General features: G+C 39.5%; 2 protein-coding genes across 2 annotated transcripts in view; one reads left to right on the top strand and one right to left on the bottom strand.

Moving 5' to 3' along the window:
- tmem126a (transmembrane protein 126A) overlaps positions 1–23,856 on the top strand; it is a 274,616-nt gene that overhangs the window by 182,496 nt on the left and 68,264 nt on the right.
- On the bottom strand, positions 3,131–16,702 carry kiaa1191 (KIAA1191 ortholog). Its single transcript, XM_084041401.1, has 8 exons — positions 16,634–16,702; positions 13,749–13,851; positions 12,539–12,717; positions 11,760–11,865; positions 10,986–11,113; positions 6,279–6,418; positions 5,491–5,678; positions 3,131–5,186 (listed from the first exon to the last, which is right to left on the bottom strand). The coding sequence occupies exons 2-8, from the start codon at positions 13,774–13,776 to the stop codon at positions 4,987–4,989; spliced, it is 969 nt and encodes a 322-aa protein (XP_083897527.1). The 5' UTR covers positions 13,777–13,851; positions 16,634–16,702; the 3' UTR covers positions 3,131–4,986.

The following is a 23,856-nucleotide window of genomic DNA, read 5'->3' as shown; positions in this document are numbered from 1 at the left end:
TCATAGATGTATTGCATCGAGTCTGACCTTTGCTTTCGTATCAGTCTCGGTCTCTATCGCCCTATAGTCACTGGACATCCGTGCGCAAAGCATGTACTTCTCTGTACATGTACAAAAAAAGACATATAAAGTGCTGACCCTGTAGCTACGGATGTTAACTTGACATTCGGAACCTGTGTGGACTATATTTGTCCGTATTTTTCAATAAATATGTGTTTTAATCCCGGATTCTGTCGTAAATTCCCGTAGAGGTTCGGGCCACATCAAGAGTTTGTACCGCTACGCTGCCCTCACACCTATGTTGCACGCAGATCTGACTGATATGCCCATATATGGAGATCTCTGTATCTGTCAGTCCTTGTCCATCTTATGGGCATATATGGAGATCTCGATGTCGGAGAACTCTGTATCTGTTAGTCCCTATTATGCCCATATATGGAGATATATTGGGAAGTCCTTATATGGTTATGGCTGAATCCGGCTGAATTCCTTATCCTTCCTATATTATTTATTATTATTATGAATTATTAAAATTAACTAACTACTTTAATTGAAATGACCTCCAAAACATGTCCGGGGTTGCTCAACACACGATCACTCCATTTGCCCCGAAACTTGCCACAGACTGTTAATCAGAGCTCTGGCTATAGGCTTCTTTCCCCGCCTTCAATGTACTTACATATTGTACGGTTAATATAAAACTACATTTCCTACTACATCTTAACATTTTAGCCACAGCAGCTTTCCTTCTTTCTGGCCGCAGTATCTTTTTTTTCGATTAGTCGATTACCATGATCAGTCATAACCATAAGGACTTTCCAATGCAGCTACCACTGCCAAATATGGACTGTGATAGACTGTGATATGATCGGGCCTATGTGAGGGCCGTGAAGCGGCCCAACCTCTAGTAATTAATAATCAGTCCGACTATCCATATAGCCAATACAGTCCAAGGTTGTCATGACAGCTTGCCTATTGCGGCTGCACATACTGTATACTGGATCTTATAGGTCAAGTAAATGGGCTCAGCCTGTCCCCAAATCTGCTTTACTAATATCAACGGCAATGCATGTGCTTGCCTTGCTGTGCTGTCTGTGTGCTACATTTAAACTGAGACACGCACGCACGCTTGCTCACACTTTACATACATATAATGTATGTACATATGTACATATAATGTATGTAAAGTCCATTTGTTTATGCAGTTCACACTCAATGGCAAGTACTATTGTTATTGAGACTGTGTGGCTTGCAGTAGTCAGAGCTGATGAAAAATGGTTTTCGAGCACCTGACAGACTTCGGGTTTGGATGGGCATGTCCTATGTCCCTTTTATTATGCCCATACATGGAGATCCCTGATGTCACCAATATGATGTCATAGTACTGACATCATAAGCTTGCCTCCAACTACTATGATAATGAGTACTGCCCTTGATAGGTATGTTTTTGTACCATTTTCTAAAGTGTACCATTTTCCATTTGTATGTGTAACACCACGTTATGTGTATAATTACTCTGTATATCTCTGTTTTAACGTCAGAAGGATATATCTGGAACCATGCATGTCCAACGCTTGTAAGATCTCTTCTCTGGAATAAACCCAAATACTATTATAACACGTTTCCTTCCTCCGTTTATTGATGTATTAATTAATTCTTATCTGACCGATAGATATGGACCGGTATTTAGTAGGAAAAATAAAGCTATCAGCCCTAATTACTGGGTACAGTAATAACGGGTACAACAGGTACAAGTGTACTCTGAAAACAGGTACAACAAGTATTGCATAAGTGGAGGGAAAGTGAAATATCCCTTTAAATATTGTCCTTTGAAGAATGTTAATAGAAACCAATCTGGGAACAATTTCTGTAAAAAAAAAAGAGTTTTTTCATTGTTCCTTTTTGCGTAGAAACAGTGACTCGGTTTGGCTCCTCCCCTTTCTTAGTCCACTTCCTCCTGGGTGCTTCTGCGGAATCTGTCTTGAGAGATAGAAACAGACTGTATTTGTGGGTAGAACGCTGCCATCTTGTGGCTGTTTGATGTCTCTACAAAAGAAAACTGCATCGCTACTGCTTTTGTTTTAAGTAGTGCCCAGTATTCCCCCGAAATATCCCCAAGTATAGTGCCCAGTCTCTTCCCCAAATACACAACCTATTCTCTCTCCAGCACTATATAGTATACATAGAAGAATCTGGTCAATAGGAAAATTCCATTGACCATATCTGTAGAGGGCACTGTGGAGTAACCAAAACATGTTTTAATTCCGGTGAAATGTTTTCTTTTCTGGACAAAAAGTGTAGTTTAGACGTGAGGTGGGGGCTCACAGTGTTCCCATTTAGTAGAGTAGGCTTTCAACTCCATAAAACCGTCTTTGTTTTAGTGAGTAGCAAACGTGTATTTTTTATTTTTACTTTAAAACCACTGTTTTGAAAGCAATGTAAGTCTTTAAAAAAGTAATTCAAGTAAAGACAAGTTGTCTGATTATCTTAAGTACTTATGTGTGGGTGTATGTAAAGGGCTTTTATATACAACTAAAAGGAAAATAAAATAATTAATTGAAACAAAAATAAAAACAAATTAACAAATGCAATTAAATAATAAGAAACATAATTACATTAAAAATCACATGTTGAATACAGTATTTCAACTAGCACTGAGCTGAACGGCTATGTGCACGTGCGTGTTATAAAATAAAGCCCCCCTAGCTCAACAATCCACAGCTCATCACTGACTACACCTGTACCACCTGCTGTTGTTAATGAAGCTTACTCTGCCACCCTGTGTCCAATTTTAGTATTGATGTAGTTGGAGCTGGCTTGACTCCCAATACATGCCCCAAATATTAATAAAATCGCAGCAGTACAGGAGGTGAGACAGAGACGCACACCATTTTGTTTCCTAAATCCATTCAGTGAGGAAAACTCCCTTCTTATAAATGTTATCAACTCACTTTTATACCTTTGCATACTGGGAGAAAAGCTAATATAACAAGTAGCTCTTATCTGGGGGATTACTTCAGTACCCCAAATAATGGCAGTGTCTTGTTATCCATATTTAAGTACTCCATTTTACTGCTAGGATATTCCAGTGAGGTTGGAAATGGATTTAATAAAGATAAGAGACAGAGGATGACTTTGCTCTGTAATGTCAGATTTATTTACAGATGTCAGTGGGACAAACTCCTTTGTGCAAGTAAGGATCTGTAGTCATTAACATTTTGCAAAACAAATAGCAATGACTGTAGAATAGAGGTATGTAAAAAACAAAGCAAAAAGCTAAATTCATAATCCTTATTTCAATACTTTAGCTATTTATAATATATTCTTGAAGCATAACAGTGGCATGACAATGGGAAAAAAAACATGCTACTGCGTACCAGAAAAAGTATCAATGTTGCCTGTTACTCTCACCAGTCACCACAAAACCCCTGCAGAAATGGTACATTCCAGAAGCGACATCATCACTGAACCAGGATGTCAACAGCTCAAAGACAGTAAATTACTACTACAGTTTAGCATGAACAACATTGGTTTAAAGCTGCAATCTGTAACTTTCATGTCCTGCCCGGGATTTGAACCCAGGCCCCCTGTGCAAATGCCAAAATGTCTCACTGAGTTAATAGGAGCACACCTGCTTGCTTAGGGGAGACATTTTATTTTGACCTTCAGGCAGTATCACCTGTAAACCAGCAATGGTTTTCCCTGACAGGATGTACATTAATCAAACAGAAGAGCAGGGAGACCAAATACAACAACCGCAGTTGTGTTAGACATGTTACTCAGGTCAAAAAATGTAATTAAAAAGTTATGGATTGCAGCTTTATAGCAGAGCAAAATGAAGCCTTGCTGTTGAAAAATTAAACAATTTCAGATTAGAAAAAGCAGTTTACTCTCCTCCTGTCAATATCAAATACAATTGAATTAACAAGTTCTTTCAAATTGAAAGAAATAATAAAAAAAAGGTCAAACTCAAGTGGTGAAAATGCCACAAGCAAACCAGTTGCAAGCTCACACCTTCTTTTAAGAAAACATTAGCGCACACAAAGGAAAGTACCACCCTAGCTAGTACTATGGATCAAAATGACTGGTGGTTTTGTCATATAACGTTAATGCGAGGACTTGAATGAAAACAAGACAACTAGCTGTTGATCCGTTCAGGCTCGTCGCTGACAAGGCATTACAAGCCACAGCCTCCATTACAAGATATTTTCAAAAACAAAATTCAAAACACAAGCAAAACTGACAAAAGCAGTCACAGAAATGCTTTGTGCTTTAATTGGACCAAAGGGGTTGTTGGGTTCTGGAGCTGTACTATGTAGAGAGGATGAGGGAATGAATGCCTAATTTATAGTCGACTCCATCACACGACAGTGTCGCTACTGACAAGAACTGATTGGTCTGCTCTCTCTGACTCCTAACTAAGCAATTATTTCAATCACAGGAGGGACTGTCAAAGGAGCTCTCATTTGGTGATGAAAAGAAGACGGTCAGACGAGTTCGTCAAAAGGTACGTAGAATAATATGAATCCCTCACACAGGGCCAACGGAGCATGAGTTCAACATTTCACTGCAATACCTGACAAATAAACCCTTCTTGATTCTTGAGTTCCGCTGGGGTCTATATGCAGAGACTTACAAAAATGAAAATCCTGGAGTTCACGGGCCGATCCACGACCAGAATCTTAAGAGCTCGAGTCAGCCATACAGAGAGGCAACCAACACCCAGGCCCGCACCCACCACACGTTATCAGTACTTATTAGAAGCATCTCTGTCATGCAATGGAGTATACATTGAGCTTAGTTCTGTCGGAGTATAAATAGAGCTTAGTTCTGTTGTTGATTGTCCAGTTCTCCGTCTCTGGAAGGTCTCTGGGAGGCAGAGGAGACAAGAGGAAGGTGAGACATCAGGTCGGCCTACCCGGGCAACAGGAAAATGGAAATGGGGGAGGATGGCAGAGTACGGGGGATGGGGTGTTCAGGTTGATATTAGAAGCCAGAAGGCGTCAAAACATTCAAGTCTCTGGGTTTGAGTTTGTGTGGCCTAGGCTGCTTGGCTTCCAAGCCTGACATGCCCATCTTGGGGGGCATGAAGTTGGCAGGGTCCTCTACCTTGAGGTTGACCTGAGTATTAATAGTCTCCATGGTGCTGGACTTCTGCAGGCCAAAGTATGATTGCAGTGAGAAGCCTGAGAAGGAATATGAGAAGTCAGTAAATATAGATATGGCAAAAGCAAATAGAAAAATCTAAAAACCTTTTCATTACATTTTCTTTTATAAAAATGTAACCGCCACAACATGTTCCTTTTTCACCATGGTAATACAAAATTCATACCACCCCACCCTTAGTGCACGTGTGTTCATGCAACATTAAGTTGCACCTTGTGAACCCCAACACTCTAAGGGCAACACAGCCAGTGCTACAAAAAAAGCCCTTCTTCAATAATAAATAACAGCAGGGGAAACAAACGCAGATTAACAAAGAGTACATACCTGTGCTGCTTTCACAGCCCGGGTCGGTGGGGGACTTCTGCACCATGGGCCGCGTTCCAAATAAGCTCCACCTCTCTGATCCTCCTCCTCCTCCCTCATTTCCTCCCATATCTATGGCGTGGTTGGCACCGCTCAACTCTGGGACGGTGAGGAAGGCTGCAGATCCAGGACTCAGGTTGAACCAGCTCCTGGATGTTCAGCCAGGACAAGGAAAAAACATAAAAGCAAATATCAGAGACGTGTCACAAGGCTTGTGAAGTCATACAGTGTTCTGCTGATATGTGACACCCGGACAGTGTAGCAGCTACATTTAAGATGTTCTATAAACATAAGCTTGAGTTGATGATTAATTGTCACTCAAATAATTGCGATTAATGATTTAATTGTGTTTGGCATTGAACATTGGAACATTTGAATAACATTTTTATTTCTTTTTGCCTTTTAGGCTTCGTAATCAGAAATTGCACAGGGTAGACAAATAATGAAATATACAAAGAAATGATTGACATATTTAATAATTGTATTATTTTATTTTGTAAAAATAGAAGAAATATATGAAGCATTGTAAGCTTGTAGATCAGATATTTCTACAATGTTTTATATTTAAAAATATGAAAATGTTTCTACATGGAAACGATTATGCAAAAATAATTGCGATTATCTCAAACAATATCACGATTAGACGAGTACGTAATAATTGTGACAGGCCTAAACATAACGTGAAATGTGATCATATATGATGAACTAGGACAGCCAAATGTATCAGTTTAGCATGTGACGATGCTCACCTGCGAGTGACTGAAGGTGATGCGCGGGGACTGGCGCTGGGAGTGACACAGGGGGTGACGGATGGGGTGCCACAAGGGGTGGATTGAGCCGATGTCGTAAGCCTGTCCTCCTTGAAGTCCCCGCTTGGCATTCTCAACCTCTGCATAGACAAAAAGACAAAAAATAATAAACAAACCTCAATATCCATCAACAGTGCAGAGTCCTCACTTTGGACATGAAAACAGACTCACAAAGCTGTCCTGTCTGTATGCTAAGAGACAAAGACCACTGGAGTACCCAGATAAAAAAAAAAGTATTGACCAGTTTTCAACCTGTTGTCCCTATTTTGGGCATGTTGGTATAGGTGAAAACATTCAAAGATATAAACAAATTTTCATTTTTATTGAATATTTAAAAAATACCAGATCTACAAGCTGCTTCATTGTTTTAATATGGGCTGCATCAGTAGTTTGGTAACAGGTGTATATGTGTGTCTGTGGCAGCCCATTGGAATAAATAAACAAATAAGCCAAGTAAAGTAACATCAGTACAGGAGTAGCACTCCAAATGTAGTTATATTTTATACAATAACAATGAAGGCTTTCTGCTCTATATGATATTTTGACAATGGATCACATACAAACACACTGTGAAGCAATTTGGAAAACACTATTTACACGCAAGACTTTGCGTGTAAATGATATGTTTCCTACTGCAGTGAGTGACTGGAAAACACAAAACCCACCCGTCAACATTCTGGAAGACCTAGTAACTGTACAGCTCCTACCAAGAAGAACTATTACCTCACATCAAACAAGACTCACCTGTGTTTTTACACAAAATCCATGGTAGGGTTTTTGGCATGTTTAGTCTCCATTGTTTGAGTGCAAACTCCCAGCCCCAACTAGCACACTCTCAAAGCTCATATCATATCTGGCTGGTGGTCGAGCATTCTGTTCAGAGCAGTGATCACCGTGCTAAATTATGACCTTTATTCTAACGCAGCAACTGGCTGGCCTTTATGGAATCGCTCGCTGCTGGACCTGCTGCCTACATCCCCCACCCCCAAATGTTTTGTCCTTAATCAACCTCCTGCATAGCCCATGAATGTATGTCAACGCATAGCTGTAATACATTTGTCTACTGTATCCTACTCACCATATGCAGGACAATTTCATATTCTACCTCTGAAGCATGCAGTTAGGTTTTCCCTTTAGTGTTGTTATAATGAGCCCCTTTTCTTCACAGTAGTATGAGTTTGTTGGATGGATCATTATTGACAGTGGGGTTGTTTGGATCATTGATTATATCTAAATGATCTAATCAATGACACCTGTCATTTGTGTGCCCCATATGTATGGGCTCACAGGTGGTCCGTGTGAAACTTGTGGGAAAGTGGAGATATTTGACTAAATACACGTTTTCTGCCACAACTTTCAAACGGATATGAAACTAGAGTACAACCATAGCTGACTCCAAGTCGCAGCAATTCATTATTAGGTGAGTACAACCCTGGGAGGGCAATGGGGCATAGGAGTGATCTATGACTGTGTATTTGGAATACATGAAATGTATGTAATATAACAGCCATTTTAGGGCTAGGTTGGTTATATATATATAATGTTTGTTTGTTTAGATGCTTGATAGCCATGGTTCACATGACGATCATGGTATGACAGTCATGTTTCAGGGCTAGATGCTTGGTAATGTTATTATGACTACTAAGACAGTTTAGATCAGTGCTTCTCAAACTTAAAAAAAAAAACTTAACTCTGACAGTATACAAATGGAACCAAATGGACCCAATTGTCAAGAGTTACAGACTTGTAAGGGTTAATTTGGAACCCCCTGAAGGGACTCTGAGAGTCCCTGGATCAACCCACTGGTTTAGATGCTTGGTTGTTATATACAATGTTGTGACACACAGCTGTGTACCTGTTAGAAGCCAACTCCCATTTGCACAGTAGGGAGTAGGCTCTCTTGTCGCTTGTCAACAACAGCTGACCTAACGTAGTAGGTTGAGGTGAGGTAGAGGCTCGGTGTTGCCATGTCCGCTTATTATAAGCGACTTTGGGTTTGTTTTTCTGTAAAGTCGCTTGTAAATAATGGTAGTTGCGGTTTTGTGGGCTTGTTTCTAAAGTGTAGAACGCTTATTATTATATTTCCATGTCTTGGACCCCCAAATTAATATGTATTTGTCCCTGAACCCCATCTGAAAAGGTTTGTGCCAGGGAGCCCCGCATACCAGATTTGTGGTGTTAGAATGTAAATCTTCCGAATATTCTAATTTCATTTCAAGATTTAAAAAAAATAAATAGCCGATCTACAAGCTCACAAGCTTGTAGATCACCTGTAGATCGGCTCACGACGCGTTGTGAGCTTATATGCATATAGGTTTAAAAGTGCTTATGCGGCCTAAGTTGCTGCTTTTGGGCTCGTTTCCCCAGTATCTTCGCAATATCTGGCAACACTGGTTAGCTTACTACTACGAAGCCGTCGCTTTCAACCTCCACAACGTTATTATCAGACAACGTGTCAATACGCATCAAAGATAACGTTGTTACTTAGTCAAAAGTTATCAACTGAGATGTAGCTAAAGGCTAATTGATAATGATTAGCTATAGCAGGCAGCTGAGAAGGACCAGTTCAACAACACAGATTGGATCCAATAGCACTGTTAGCTTTAGTGCTAATGCTAGCTAGCCTGGGGCCTGGGTCTGGCTCTCGACAAAAACAACAGCAATCATGCGATTGGAATTAAATACATTACAATACCTTTTTATGATTAGATTTCTTTTACTTTCCGCTCCAGCTCGCTTTTCCATTGTATTCATATTTAAATAAGTTTACAAAATCAAACAGTTAACGAAAGCACAAATTGTACAAACCCGTACAAACCGGGTACAAACTGGTCTTTCTTACTAAAATAAAGTTGCTGTGTTAGAAGTCCTGTGATTGGTCCTTTGCTTTGAGGCTCTGTGATTGGTGTTTTGTTAGAAGGCCTGTGATTGGTCCTATTGGAGGTACGTCGAGGGCGTTGCCTGTCAACTGCCTCAGCAGTGGACCGATTACGCAATTTGTTTACCAAATTCACCTCCATAAATTCTGAATAAAAATGTGTATACAATGATATAAGTCTGAATAAATAAATAAATAATATTCATGCAAAGCCACATAAAAATATGTTGATGTATTATACCCAATACTTATAATAGCCTACTAATACAAATGAGACCATTTATAACAATATTAATCATCATATTATTAATCTAGAACTGATTGGCCTATTATTCTAAATCCTAACCCTAGAATGGCTGTGATATTACATACATCAGAACAGATTCTAAATCTAAATCCCAGCCTACATTTACTTTGGCCCAAAGATTTAGGTCAAGGTCTTTTAGTTATGGCAACAAGAAGTTCATGTTGGTTTTAATGATTAGGTGATGTTAAGAAAATTATTGATTCGACCAGCAGGACAAAACCTATATCAAACAACAACAGACGATGGCGGTAGTGAGTCAGGAGGCGGCAGAAGGTATATGGTGGCTGCCTTGCATGGTTTGCTGTGCCGTTGTTGTATGAATGTGTGGGGGGGAAAGCGCTTTGGATAAATAAATGCACCATTTATGATTTATTATGAGCATAACAGTCCTCCAAATAATTCACCAATCTAATTGTCTATATCACTCCGCATGAGACCACAGAATTATCAACTGCATTGTGAAATGTATGTACATGGTACTACCATCTGGATACACTTTAATCTTGTCCAATATTTTTTATTTATTTATTTATTTATCTACCTATGCTGCTATACCAGCCTCTACAATCTATATTGTGTACTTTGTTTATTGCATATTGTATATATTTCTAGCCATTTCTGTTAATCTTTATAGGGTATATATAAATATTGTAGTTACTATAAATAATTGTAATATTTCTATAGTGACATTTCAGTGTAATGTACCAACCTCACAGATACAAATTCCTTGTATGTGCATACATAACCTGGCAATAAAAACATAATAATCCTTATTCTGAATAATATTTTTTTGATTCGTTCATTGCAGTGGCAATGAGCTACCGCATTCAAGGTGACAGGACCATTATGGACATAAATCTTAGACTTTATTGTGTTTCATCCTTGATTGTTTTTACACACTATTTTGTGGCCTAGTTTCACCTATATTGACATGCCCAAAATAAGGACGCTAAGGTTGAGTTGTTTAATCAACATGATGATTTGTAGGCTATATGCAATCCAAACAAACTAAACTAAACTAAAAGATAAAGATAAACATTAGGGAACCTAGTTGGTCCTATGACAGCAATCAATGGACTATAACACCGTCCCATTGGCTCCAGAGTGGGTGGGACATTGTGGGTCGGAAAGACAAAATAACAGAGGGAACACAACCTTATCATACACACAAATACTAGTACAAGCACACACTAATTTGCTCACATTAAGAACTCGTAAGAAGGTTATTTCAATTTCCATTACTAAATGTAACATAGGAGGGCCATCACTGCGTTTTATTTATTTAGCTGGAGGAGTTAAAAAAAAATCTTTATGTACTTTTGTATTCGTATTGTATAGTTTTGTCTCCACAGCTCACACCAAACCACCTTTCAATCAATGTCTCATTGAAATGGTAATAGTATTGAGTCTTGAATTGTATGGAAACTATTTTTTAAATCCGGTGACACCTTCTCATACTCACTGGCGTGCCATCGGCCAGCCGATGGAAGTCAACCTCCTCAGCAGCGAGGCCTTTGTGGGGGGAGTAAGTTGCAGCCTCTGTCAGCCTGGCCTGTTGCTCAAACTTCTGGAGGCTCTCATGGGTCTGCCCTTTGGCAAACAGTCAGAAATGGTTATAGAGTTAAGCTTAATTTATACTCGATCACATCATATTGCTTGCCCAAAAGAACTGATCGGAATCTGAAGCCAACAACGCATCGCAATGCAACAGAGTATGACTTGTGTTCAAATCAGCCATTGTCTCATCAGTGCTGACAGGCAGAAACCTTTTATGTCCAAAACCTTTCAGGAAATAGAAAAAAGAACCTGCGTTCCAATGGATCCAGCGTTATTCCAGTTATTATTTAGTCACAAGCTCTTGTTAGTACTTTTCTTTGGTTAAATATTTATAAAAACCCACAGACAGACTTAACCACTTTCATGCTGGCGTCCCTATTTTGAGCATGCCATAGGCAAAAATGTAAAACACATATATATCTAATATATATATATATATATATATATATATATTTTTTTTTAAAATAGCGAAAATAGCATATCTGCTATATTTTCTATTTTCTTTATCGTGCCACTGTCATATGACAAAGTATAAAATACAGAATTCATTTATGAAAAAACTGAAATATTATATGAAGATACAAGGTTTATGACTAGCAGCAACGTTACTTTGCCACATACTGTTTTGAACACGTATCATCTATGATTCTATGAATGTGCAATGACTTTGGTGACTTACTGATCATGAGCGTGCTCATCAGAGAGGTGGCTTTGGCTTTCACCACAGGAGACGAATTAGCTGCTGATGTTGTCTCAACCGCCATCTTCACACCACTGTTCTCTTCCTGGTCGCACAAGTGAATTCTGTTACTGCAGTAGTTCATAAACTATTTACATAACAGAGTAGGAGCAAGTGGCCCATACATTAGCCAACATTCAGCAAAACTATCCACCTGCACACCACCAAGATCACATTCCAAATAATGTAACAAATCATCTAGCAACAGCAGGGGGCGTAGCTTGACTTTTTTTCCTGTGGGTTTTTGTATCAAAGGGGCCCTTGTCCTGAAATGGATGCATCATATGCAGCAACTAATTTCACTGGTTTAAACAACATTTACAGTATGTAACCGACTAAGATAGGCCTACTAATGAAGGAAACACTCAGAAAACGGCCACAACTGTGCATATTTGATCTATATAAGGCCATTAAGACATTTAAAGGCTTAATATAATAACCCAACAATCCTATGCAAATTACACCACTGAACAACAGTTGAGTTGTATGTAATCGCTGTGTAAACACACCGTTAGGCTTACTATTAGGAAAAGATTCAGGTTGGGGATACGGTTAGGTTTAGGCATTCAGAGGTTAGGTTTAGGAGTTAGGTAGTAAATAACAATGGCATTCTTAAAATGACTGTCCTCAAATGTTTGTCCTCACAAGTATAGTAATACAAATGTGTGTGTGTGCGTGCGTGTGTGTGTGCGTGCGTGCGTGCGTACGTGCGTGCCTACCTGAGTACTAGGTAGGTTGAACCTGCGCCGTGGTTTGACAGGGTCCCTCCACAGGTGATTGACACTCATGTCTAAAGGTGGTGAATTCAAGGGGGCGTTTAAGTGGTCATCATAACTGAAAGTGCGCCTCATTCCAACCGGAGATGAGAAGAGCCCTGATGGCATTCCAGACTCCAGCCCTGGTGGAAACCAGGAGCAAATGAGTGCAGTAGGCGGAGAATGTAAAGATTTTGACACCATGTCTACAGTAAATGTATCAAGTACTTTTATTAACCACTTTCAACCTGGAGTACCTACTTTGGCCATGACATTAGGTGTAAATGTACCAACATGAAAAATTTATATTTTTGATCTTCGTTGTACGATTAAGTAGACAGGGCTTAAAGGGGAATTTCACTTAAACATATTTCATGTCTACTCTGACATTTGTGAGCATCCCACACAGTTTTTAAGTTGCTTAATTCACATGCCCCCCTTTAAGCCCGCTCAACTTCAAATTCCATGTTAGTCTTTGAAACACGCATCCCTGGGTCTGCTGATGATAATAATACCCAAGCCTTCTAATGAATGGGGAGACCTTCATTTTTTATTTAACATTGTAATGTTGCATAAAGCAGTCCTGATATTGGAAAGTGTCAGGATGTGTGTTTTCAATGAGTCTAACATGGAGTTTGAAGTTGAATTGGCTTATATTCCCATTGCAATTACAACTGCAGACTCCAAAACTCACGCCGTAATCTGAAGACTCACCTCTTCAGACTCCACCTTAGCCCATAACACTTGCCGTAGCACTTGACCTAGCCTTGGCGACCTTACAGGCTTATGTAAAGGCTAAAATGTAATTTAGATAGCATGTTATGTAGACAGATGCCAGGTCATTGTTGACCTGGCATCCTATAGTGTGTATAGTTTCGATGTACAGATTATAGATTTTTGGGATATTCTACTGTTGGACTGATGATAGGTTCTTGTCAATGCCTGCATTGTAAATTGTATATTGGAGGGGGGCCTATCGGATCAAATGAATATCATATGTTTAATATTAAATCAAGCGACTTAAAAACTGTCTGGGGTGCACATTAAAAACTGTCTGGGGTGCACACAAAGAGTAGACATGCAAATTACCGCAGAAGTGTTTTAAAGTGAAATTCCCCTTCAAGCGTTTAACTAGAAGAGTACAATGAATTGAAGAGAATAGAAAATAAGTTACCTGGCATGTCTCCCTTTCTGGAGGCCATTTTACTCACTCAGATCAGGCACTGGTGACTGGAGTTAAAGGTCCTCTCAGCTTTGAACCCCAAAACTGCTTATTCCTGTTTACCAAATAGCACAACAATGTCATGCCTACCTCCACAACCTAGGGCAGACCATATCATAGGCTATACCAATTAAACTGCAGGGTTAAATAAGATGTCATACTGTCTGTTATCGGTAAACACAGCAAAGGTTCTGTTTGCGTAATACTGTTACAGCACTGCATTCTCTGAGCCTGTTTCTGAAATAGAACGAGGGAGCTTGGATGCCTAGAGCCATCATGGAGAGATCACTTTACTGGAAGTCAGAGAAGTGTTTAGTCACACTCACATCACATGCTGTAATACGAGAGAGAGAGAGAGAGAGAGAGAGAGAGAGAGAGAGAGAGAGAGAGAGAGAGAGAGAGAGAGAGAGGGAGAATAAAACTTTACTGTCCAAGACGGGAAATGATGGGAAATGTCTTTGGCACTTGCCAAAGACACATTTCTTCACAAAGTTATTTCACAAAGTAATGTGAAGTAACGTGAATCTCGGGAAGTTGGGAACCACATGAGAACGGTGTGGTTTGCGAGATTACCTCCGGACATGCATAGTACAAAGTACAGAGAGTTATTGCACAGTCACTTTTCACTGTTATTTAACAGTCTGATGGCCTGTCGGGAAAAAAATGTTCCTCAGCCTGCTAGCGTGCGCTTTGAGCTGAGGATCTTCCTTCACCCTTTTGGACTTTAGAGGAGAGCAGTCTTTTGTGGGGTTGGGTGGGGTCTTTAATGATCCTCAGGGATTTATTGAGGCAGCACTGGGTGTAGAGGTTCTCCAGTCCATCTTCCTTATTACCCTATAGCCGTTTTGTGCGTGCTGGCAGACCTGCTTTTCAGCTGCACTACCACGTTGTCAAGACATGCTGTAATTCTATATCTAATTATGCTCCCTGGGATGGTTGCAACTTTATCTGCAGGCTGGCCGCTCCATACATACTGTAGCCTAAGTACTTTAAATAGTAACAGGAAAGCTGGGCACCAAAACATTCTGGGCACTAGTGGAAACTGGGAACCTCAGAGGAGTGGGTACAAGGGAAATGTGGGCACCTGGAGAAGAGTGGGCACTTCCCTAGTGCCCAGTCTTCCCAAAATAATGGTGCCCAGATTCCCCTTTCCTGTATTCCTTTAAATGTCTACACGGTGATACATGAGAACTGGGTGAAGTGACAGACAAGATTTGCACAATTTTGATTTCACAGTCCGGGAGAACTGTGAAATCAAAATTGTGCAAATCTTGTCTGTCTGTCTGTATGCTTGACAGCATCTCTTGTTTTAGAAACTATTAAGGTGGGGGCAACATGCACCTGAATGCAACTAAATGTTGTGAATGCTAATAATGTACCTCATTGAATTTGTTCATAATCATGACTCATGCTTAGAAATGGGTTCCAACTGGGTAATGGGCCCAGTTCTCCCACAACATAGTGCAGTTCTCCCTGAAATACCTGTTCTCTGGTACCCAGTAGGCTATTCACACTCAGCATGTCTAATAACACTACTTTCCATTTGGAGAGGGAAACTGCTGAAAGCTAATTAGTCATCTCATAGTGGACTAAGGTCAGCCACCCAGGTGTTAAGTAGGCTATGCGAATGGTCTTATATAACGGTGTCCTGCGCCGGTTATTTTCTATCTAACTAATTAATTCTAACTAACTAGCTTGTATTGGCTATTTTCAACACCATCATATGAAAAAGTATATATCCAACTCCTCTTATCAGTGGTGGGTGCATCATGTTAAGAAATCTGTGCTTCTGTCTTTTTTCGTGTTGACATCAAAGACATTCAAGTCACGTAAAACTGCCCAAAAAGAACAGATCTAGCTAGCTTAGTTCAGTTGTTGTCGGCAAGCGTCACAGACAGTCGTGCACCGTACGGAGTGTAGCCTAATGTATATATAGATAAACAGCTCTTCCAGTCTTCCCACAAGCTGTCAGTGACAGCGGATAGCCTACTGTTTCTGTGCGTCAGGGCTCCAAGCACACTACGTTCGTCTGTCACGACCGTCATGGATGAACTTAAACCTGGTGTTTGCACTTTCTTCATTTACGGCCCGGACATCTACATAAACGTTCAACTTTCAAATCTAAAGTGCTTACCCCATGGTCACCGATGTTAAAATCATGTACGGGTCTGCAGAAGTACCCGTATGTTCCGTATTGTTCAATACAAAGCATTTTAATCAGATCGATGGCCATTTTCTCATAGAGTTATATGCAATACACCTCCCAACTAACAGGGTCGCGTAGTTGAAAGCATATGGTGAAAATACGGAGAAAATGGCCACCAATCGGATTAAAAAGCCTACTAAGAGTACTTCTGAGGACCCGAACATAATTGTAACATCCGTTGCCATGGGATAAGCTCTTTATGTTTGAAATCTGAACGTTTATGTAGATGCACGGGCAAAAAAGATAGAAAATGCAAACACCAGGTTGAAGTTCATCTATGACTGTCATGATATGACAGTCAGGGCTACCGCCAGACAATGACACACAATGTGTGACTTGCAAAAAAAAAGCAACAATTGCGAAATAATGCAGAGATTTAGAGATAGTCTAACTGAAAGCGTTTATCTGCTGAGAACAATTCAAAATCAAACGAAATCCTACAGTAGCGGTAGCCTATATTGCTTCATTTACATTATTTTCAAGTCGGTTGCTTCAATTCTATTCTTGAATTATTTAAAGTAGCCTATAATAATGTTTCATGATGATCAATGTGTTTTTGAATAATGTAATATTAAATCGTGAACATGATTCGCATAATAAAAGGTCGCATAAACACGCAGTATCGACTCACCACTACAGGACAGCCTGCATCCACTTGCAGTCTTGCTGTTGCAGGTGATTTTTTTTTAGATTCTGTCGTCTCGGTCTCATATGACTTTTGGACGTTGAATGAATAAACAGTAATAGAGGACCAATGACCTCCAGTGGACGGTGGGTGTGACTGTCTAGTCAAAATGTCAAGCCATTTCCAGTGGTGGATTTTCTTTTTCTTTTTACTTAAAGGTAGGGTAAGCGATATTTTTTGGCATTATTATCTTTTTTTGTTAAAAAGTTTAAAGTACTATATTCTGATAGTAATCATTGCTACAGATCGTTTGTTCGGTCACAGGGGTCTCTCCAGCTCTTTAGTAGTAGCTACATTTTCAGGTAGGTGACAATATTTAAGCCAATCAGGAGAGAGCACTGAAAATGCATTTTCTGTTTAATATAAAGAGCTGGAGAGACATGGAAGACTCCTTTTACTGAACAAACATTTAACACACATACTCTGTTTTTTTTAAATTGTTTGAATACTTTATTTAGAAGTTTGCAGAGAACATGGAAGTACATGGAAGTAGGCTACAGACAGTTCACAAATACAAGGTCAAATATAGCTGCAAGCAGCGATAATAGAGAGAGAGAGAGAGAGAGAGAGAGAGAGAGAGAGAGAGAGAGAGACACACATGGAAACGGAATAGATTGAAGAGAGAGAGAGAGAGAGAGAGAGAGAGAGAGATGGAAACTGAATGGATTGAAGAGCGAGAGAGAGAGAGAGAGAGAGAGAGAGAGAGAGAGAGAGAGAGAGAGAGAGAAGAGAGAGAGAGAGATACATGGAAACGGAATAGATCGAAAAGAGAGAGAGAGAGAGAGAGAGAGAGAGAGAGAGAGAGAGAGAGAGAGAGAGAGAGAGAGAGAGAGAGATACATGGAAACGGAATAGATTGGGGAGAGAGAGAGAGAGAGAGAGTATGTCTCCTCGGAACCGAAACCAGTGAAAGCAACCGATCTTCAAGCTCAGAAACACGTTGCTATCTGAAACGTTTTGAGATTGTAGATTGGCTATATTCAGAATGAAGTATGTCATACATTGAAAAAACATACTCTCAAATAAGCATTTCAGGTTATCTTTAACAATTGCACATGAATTAATTGACAAAATCATGTTGTGTGCAATGCAAATTCCTTCTTTTGATGTGTATACTGGACTTTGGGTCTAGCACTCCACTGAGGAAACCCATTGTTGATGCGCAACCTCTTTTTCTTATTTAGTGACAAATAAAGTCTTTGACATTTTGAAATCTTGAAGGTGACATCGCCTGCAACAATAACTTGGAAACACCAGAGGGCAGTGTGTATTGCAGAGTACAGTATTTCGATTATTTGTTTGTTCAAATGCTCACCCACAACAAGTTTGATGTAGTCTTTTTTTCCCCCACGTCACACTTAACTTAACTTACAGACATAAGAAAATTGACGGGATGCATGATTCTCACTTTGTGTACTCACTTGAAGTGAGTATTATAATGAGTAGTATACGATGACATTAAGGTTGATATTTTATATAAACAGGAGTGTATGTTAATAATTCTGAGACATAGAAACTGCATGACATATGTCATACTGTCGTACCAGCTCATTTTCAATGCATATTACTAGCTACAGCTACTGTCAGTCTGTGCCACAGAGCACATTTGTATGCAAGAGTTGCTTGTTAAAAGTATGCAATAACATTTATATTAACGCTCTTGTCAAGCAGTGGTTCTCAAAGTGGGGTCCGAGGACTCCTCTGACCCCACTTTGAGAACCACTGCTTGACAGTGAGGACCCACTCCCCTGGTGGGTCCCTCCTTGAAGGGGTTCAGGGGGTCCCCAGCAAAATGTGTTAGCATCACAATCAGCTCAACCACTTTAACCCTATTATCGGCTATTTGAAAATCTTGAAGACAAATCTTGTATGGGTTCCCTTGCACCAAATATTTTCAGATGGGGGTCTGTGGCCAAATATATATTCATTTGGGGGTCTTGATATGAAAATATTTGAGAACCGCTGATATAAAGTAATGCTGAAATAAAGGGGATAGGCAAGCATCAATCACAGTGAGAAGAGTCACTACAGATGCAGCTGCTTCAGAAATGCCCTGGGGCCAAAACAGCACTGAGCACCTGGAAGGGGTGGGGCACTGGGGGTTTCACCACCACCATCTAGACCAGCGTTTCCCAAACTCCATCATTTGGGAACCCCTGGTCTAGACACTGTCACACCGAAGAAGTGGATCCAGATATAGACCTCATGTCGTGACAGAACATTGTGAAGAACCTCTCCTTGTGTATTAAGCCTGAGTTGTACTTTTTTTGCACATTGGTGTTGCACTGAAAATAGCAGATGTACAAACTCACACAACGCGTTGCAGCGCTTGTACATCTGCTATTTTCGGTGTGCGACACAACAGAGTATAAATCAGGTTTTAGCGGGCAGGACCTGAAGGACCTCATGAGAACAGTAGGAGGAGTGACCTTGTGGGGTGCTCACAGAACCAACACAAATGAATGGGTGGTAGAGTAGAGATTGCGTAAAGAATGCCAAGGCCAAGCTCAATGGGACGGATCTATTTTACCTATAGTTGCAGGAAGGGTAAGAATGGCAACTAGCAGCTGGGGCGGCCGGGCGGTTGTTCTTCTTACCTTCTTCTTTGATCTTGACAAAGACCCTCCCTAAGGGTTCTCCATTTTCTATGGGGGGCTGTCTACCTGACCTGCAGTTTGCCTGACACGTCTCTTTCCCGTCTGTTTAATTGTTTGTTTCTTTAATCATTTAAGCTCTACATGTCGTACGACAAATAGCGAAAATAACCAATCTACAAGCTAGTAGATCTGCTATTTTTGCTGTCTTGAGATATTTTCAACAATTCTTATTTTTTTTCAATATTCATGTCAAAAATATGGACACTAGTTTGAAAGCGGAAAAGACACGTACAGCTGATGAGTTCATGGCCTGCAGCTGGAGGACTCACCTCTCCCTCATCAGGACAGGGCACTGTTTTTAAACATACCTATATATCCAACTATCACTCATACATGATAGTGCTTTCATTTAATCTAATAAGCAAATCAAATCCCCTTATTCAACCCATTGAGAATGAGTCTATCAAAGAGATGGATTCTGTCCCTATTGCCACCTCTCCATCCCTGTAGTTCACTCAAGCTGTGGATAGTATTAAAAATGCCTAATCATTCATCAAGATTATGATGAAAATATAAATAAACCACAAAACCCCCATCATGTCAGAGGATAAGTGATGTGGGTGTGTGTGTCAAAAGAAATAAATCAGTCCAACGCTTTCTGTTTTTTGTCTCTTTTTCTTTTTTCTTTTCCTCATAACTTTTGTCAAGTAATCATTCACTACAGACTAAGCCATTTTCACCATGTGTGGTGTGTCTGTGTAGTGGCCCTCTGACGTCCTCAGTGGTGTTATGAACTTGTCTTGAACTCACTGACCTATCACTGCTGCAACACTATCGATGTAGATGGAGGCGTGCCCGCTTATCTCTTTTGTATGATTAGCCTACAGCCTATAGCCTGTAGTTGGGTATATTTACTAAGAGAAAGAAAACATTGTACTTATGTCAGTTGAGGAATGTAGCCTAACTAAGTAGCCTACTTACAATTTTGAGGTACTTTTACTTTACTTGACCCTGTGAATTTTTTGATACTTACCTATTTGAAATATTGAACTTTACTTAGCCTTCTAATTACTTTGCAGATTTAGATTCAACATATACTTTAACTGATAAATGATGATGTATTATTAGGTACCCTGCAGCAATAATAAGTAATTAAAACCACCCCCACCTTTACAAGCTGCAACATTAAAGTGATGAACACGTGAATATAGCCTATATACAATCCAATAATATGATTGTGAAATGAACCATTCTACATAAGAGTAGGCTACTTTGGTAACTACTGTAACTTCAACTCAACTGTAAGCTCCCATCATCCAGGAAAGGAAATAAGAACAGAATATTTTGAAGCCAATACTCAAGTAACATTGTGAATGCAGGACTTTTTTTAACAGAGTAATTTCAACATTGTGCTGTATAGCTGTAATAATAATAATAATAATAATAATAATAATAATAATATTAATAATAATAATAATAATAAACTTTATTTGTATAGCACCTTTCATGACATGAAATGCAGCTCAAAGTGCTTTATAGAGCAATAATACAATTACAGAAAAAGTACAACTAATTTAACAATAAAGTAAAAAAAAGAAAAGCAAAAGCATAACACAACATTAAAATAATAGCAAAAAGGTATTAGGATGATGTTTGGACAAATTATGTTATAATTGAATTCATTGTTAATGTTAAGTACTTATTATTTGAGACAAGCCCTCAGTCTAAGTTCCTGTGTCTCTGTTTCTGGGTCATTCCAGAATTGGAGGACATTTTACGTCCCACCCAAGAAATGTCAAATAATCCATTTACAAAATACTAAATAATGCATTTGTCGTGTAACTTTTACTTGTCCTGAGACCAAATCTAAATCAACTTTAAAAAAAGCATTTAAAAAAAAAACATATTTAAAAAAATACCAAATAAGTCTGTAGTACCCCTAAAATGCAAGTTTTCTCTTGTCCCACCCCCTTGGTTGCCAAATTGAATCTCAGATAAAACTGTTAAAATGACATTTAAATCTACTTTCTTTTACATTATTTTGTTCATAGATGTCTCTTGTTGATGTGGAAACATATGTTTTAATTAACCTAATATTTTAAATAAGTATTATTATGCAAGGAACCTGTGTCCCACAACTTGCATGCAACCCTGTTACCTTAAACCTTTTTGCATGGTAAAAGAAGAAGAAAAGTGTGAGTCACATGACAGACTAGAAGTGACATCATCAAACACTTTCCTAACATCATGGGTAGAGCAAAGGCATCTCCTCTCTTCTATTATTCATATTTGTATAACATTGTCAGCCTTACTTGAATGTCTCAACCTACCTCACGCAACCCTGTTATGCATATTTCCAGAATAAGATAAATACTTGACAAAAAAAGATGTACTTATTTATTTATGTGAGTTTGTCCTCTTGGTAAATGCTAACATCTAGCTAAACAGCTAGCTTCTATTCCTGAGAAAAAGCTAACATTAGCATAGATTTGCAATCCTGTTACTTGCAGCCCTGTTACTTTTACTTGCAGCCCTGTTACTATAACCCATATAAAACATGTAATAAAAATACCTTTGATGCCTGAGCTGAGCTAATCAAGCTTTTGATAGTATATTACCTATTATTGATGAATATATAACAGAAATTTGTCAAATAGAAAGTTATTTTTTCAAAAATTCGGAAGCCCAAATGTCCTCCAATTCTGGAATGACCCTTCTAATGGCCATCAGACAGTACAGTATTTGTCCAATTGATGATGGGTCACAGAGGTCATGGCAGGTAAAGGATATGCAACCAAATAGTAAACATTACATAATGGGCTAAACTCTACTGCCTAGCTGTTACCTAGCTATCCTGAATTATGTTATGCATGTCTTAAACTACATGTTTTAATCAAGGTAGCTTACTTCAAGGTTCAAGGTAACTTTATGTTGTCTCCCTTGGGAGAAATTTGTCTTATAATTCACTACTTGTGTTGCAACTTGCAGGTAAAGCATTCAATGAGCCTCAATGAGACCCCAACACACCCCTGGATCACAGTGCAAGAGGATGGAACAGTCCTTATGGCTCATTGCACCTGTAAGGCAGGCTTAGGAGAGGTGTGCTCTCATGCATATGCTGTGTTGGCTGATGTTGATAAAAAAGATGGGCAGGCTTGCACCCAGATGCCCTGCGCACGGAGTCAGCCCAGCATGGAGTCTGTCCGAGGTGTCCCATATGCAGAGATCTGCAACATCAGTTTCAGTCACAAACAAGAGCCCTGTCATGTCCAAGGCCTTAGTTTTCCTGATATTAGGAAAGTCATCTGCAAAATACAGTATAGCTGTAATGATCATCTGACAGTGGTACAACTCTTAATATTTCCATAAAGTCTGTTGTAATTCCTGACAAGCTAAACAACATCAAAAGTTGTACTAACTAACGGGGGTTCGAGTTGTACTAACTAACTGAGGTTAACTGAGGAGGACACCAGGGAGCAAAGTAAAGCTAAAGAACTTATGGTTTGATCAGAGGCCAGGATGAGTCACAGCATCAATATTTGGTGAGGCAGCCAGAGCAAAAAGACCTGTGTCCTCCATCAAAAGGATTTGCTATACCCGTGCTTGTTGATTCTCCAATGGTGCAGCAAGGTACATAGTTTAAAGCACATTTTTGGTAGAGGTTTGGTTGTATTACCCTGCCATGACGAGTCCCACAGACACTGCAGCCACAAAACAGCCACTTGAAATAGGATAATACTGCAGTAAAGCTGATGACACAGATATCTGCACATCTGGACACGGTCTGGCGGAAGCGCTTTCATAGGTTGACCTGGGTACCCAAGACATGGAAATGTGTGGAGTGCAGAAAACAAGTAGTATTGCAGTAACGTTTCTAATAGTAAACATGGCCAAACACAATCAATAATCAAAGTCTCAAATGTCTGATTTTGACACCTATGTTACCAGCGTGCAAGACCTCCTGATGACCTGATAACATAACAGAAAAACTGAAAAAATATATCTACAGAATATTAACCATCTGTGTATATGAGATTGTTATTGGACTGTCATGACTCATAAATTATTACCAGATTAAATTATTAAAAAGCAAAGAAAAGCCATATATTTCACTGCCACCTGTTTTTTTGTTTTATTAGTTGCACAATGAAACAAGTGAACGGCAGCCAATGATACAAAACGACATCATTCAAATTTGTGATGTACATTGCTGTGCTACACAATGTTACTGAAACCCATGCTATTCTGAAGGGACATCAGATGGATAAATGTTGCACAGAGCACAGCAAACTCTGACCATCTTGTCAAGAGATGCAGGCTCTCGCTCTCCTGGAGTTGCAGTCTGGTAGAGATAGAGATGGGTAATGTGCTTTGTAATATGGTGTACTTGTTCGTTGTTCCTCACAAGACCAATGACCCGTTCTACATGGATCCGAACTGTTGCTCAGTCCCCTCGTTGTCTCAAGTTCACATGGGTGCAGTTGCTTTTTCCCTTTAGTGAAGTCAGTTATTTTGAGATGATCACCGTGTTAAGGCCAGGGAGTGTATCATACCATATCCCACTATGAGAATG

The sequence above is a fragment of the Gymnoscopelus microlampas genome (genome assembly GCF_963454915.1).
Source record: "Gymnoscopelus microlampas genome assembly, chromosome: 18".
Lineage (NCBI taxonomy): Eukaryota > Metazoa > Chordata > Actinopteri > Myctophiformes > Myctophidae > Gymnoscopelus > Gymnoscopelus microlampas.
This window is presented reverse-complemented; position numbering and strand designations above follow the sequence as displayed.

Coding starts and splice junctions, on each gene's coding strand:
- kiaa1191 (XM_084041401.1), bottom strand. CDS start 13,776: ATGGCCTCCAGAAAGGGAGACATGCCAG. Junction 11,866..12,538: donor TCAACCTACCTAGTACTCAG/GTAGGCACGCAC, acceptor TTGTGCGACCAG/GAAGAGAACAGTGGTGTGAA. Junction 6,419..10,985: donor GGCTGGCCGATGGCACGCCA/GTGAGTATGAGA, acceptor TTGTCTATGCAG/AGGTTGAGAATGCCAAGCGG.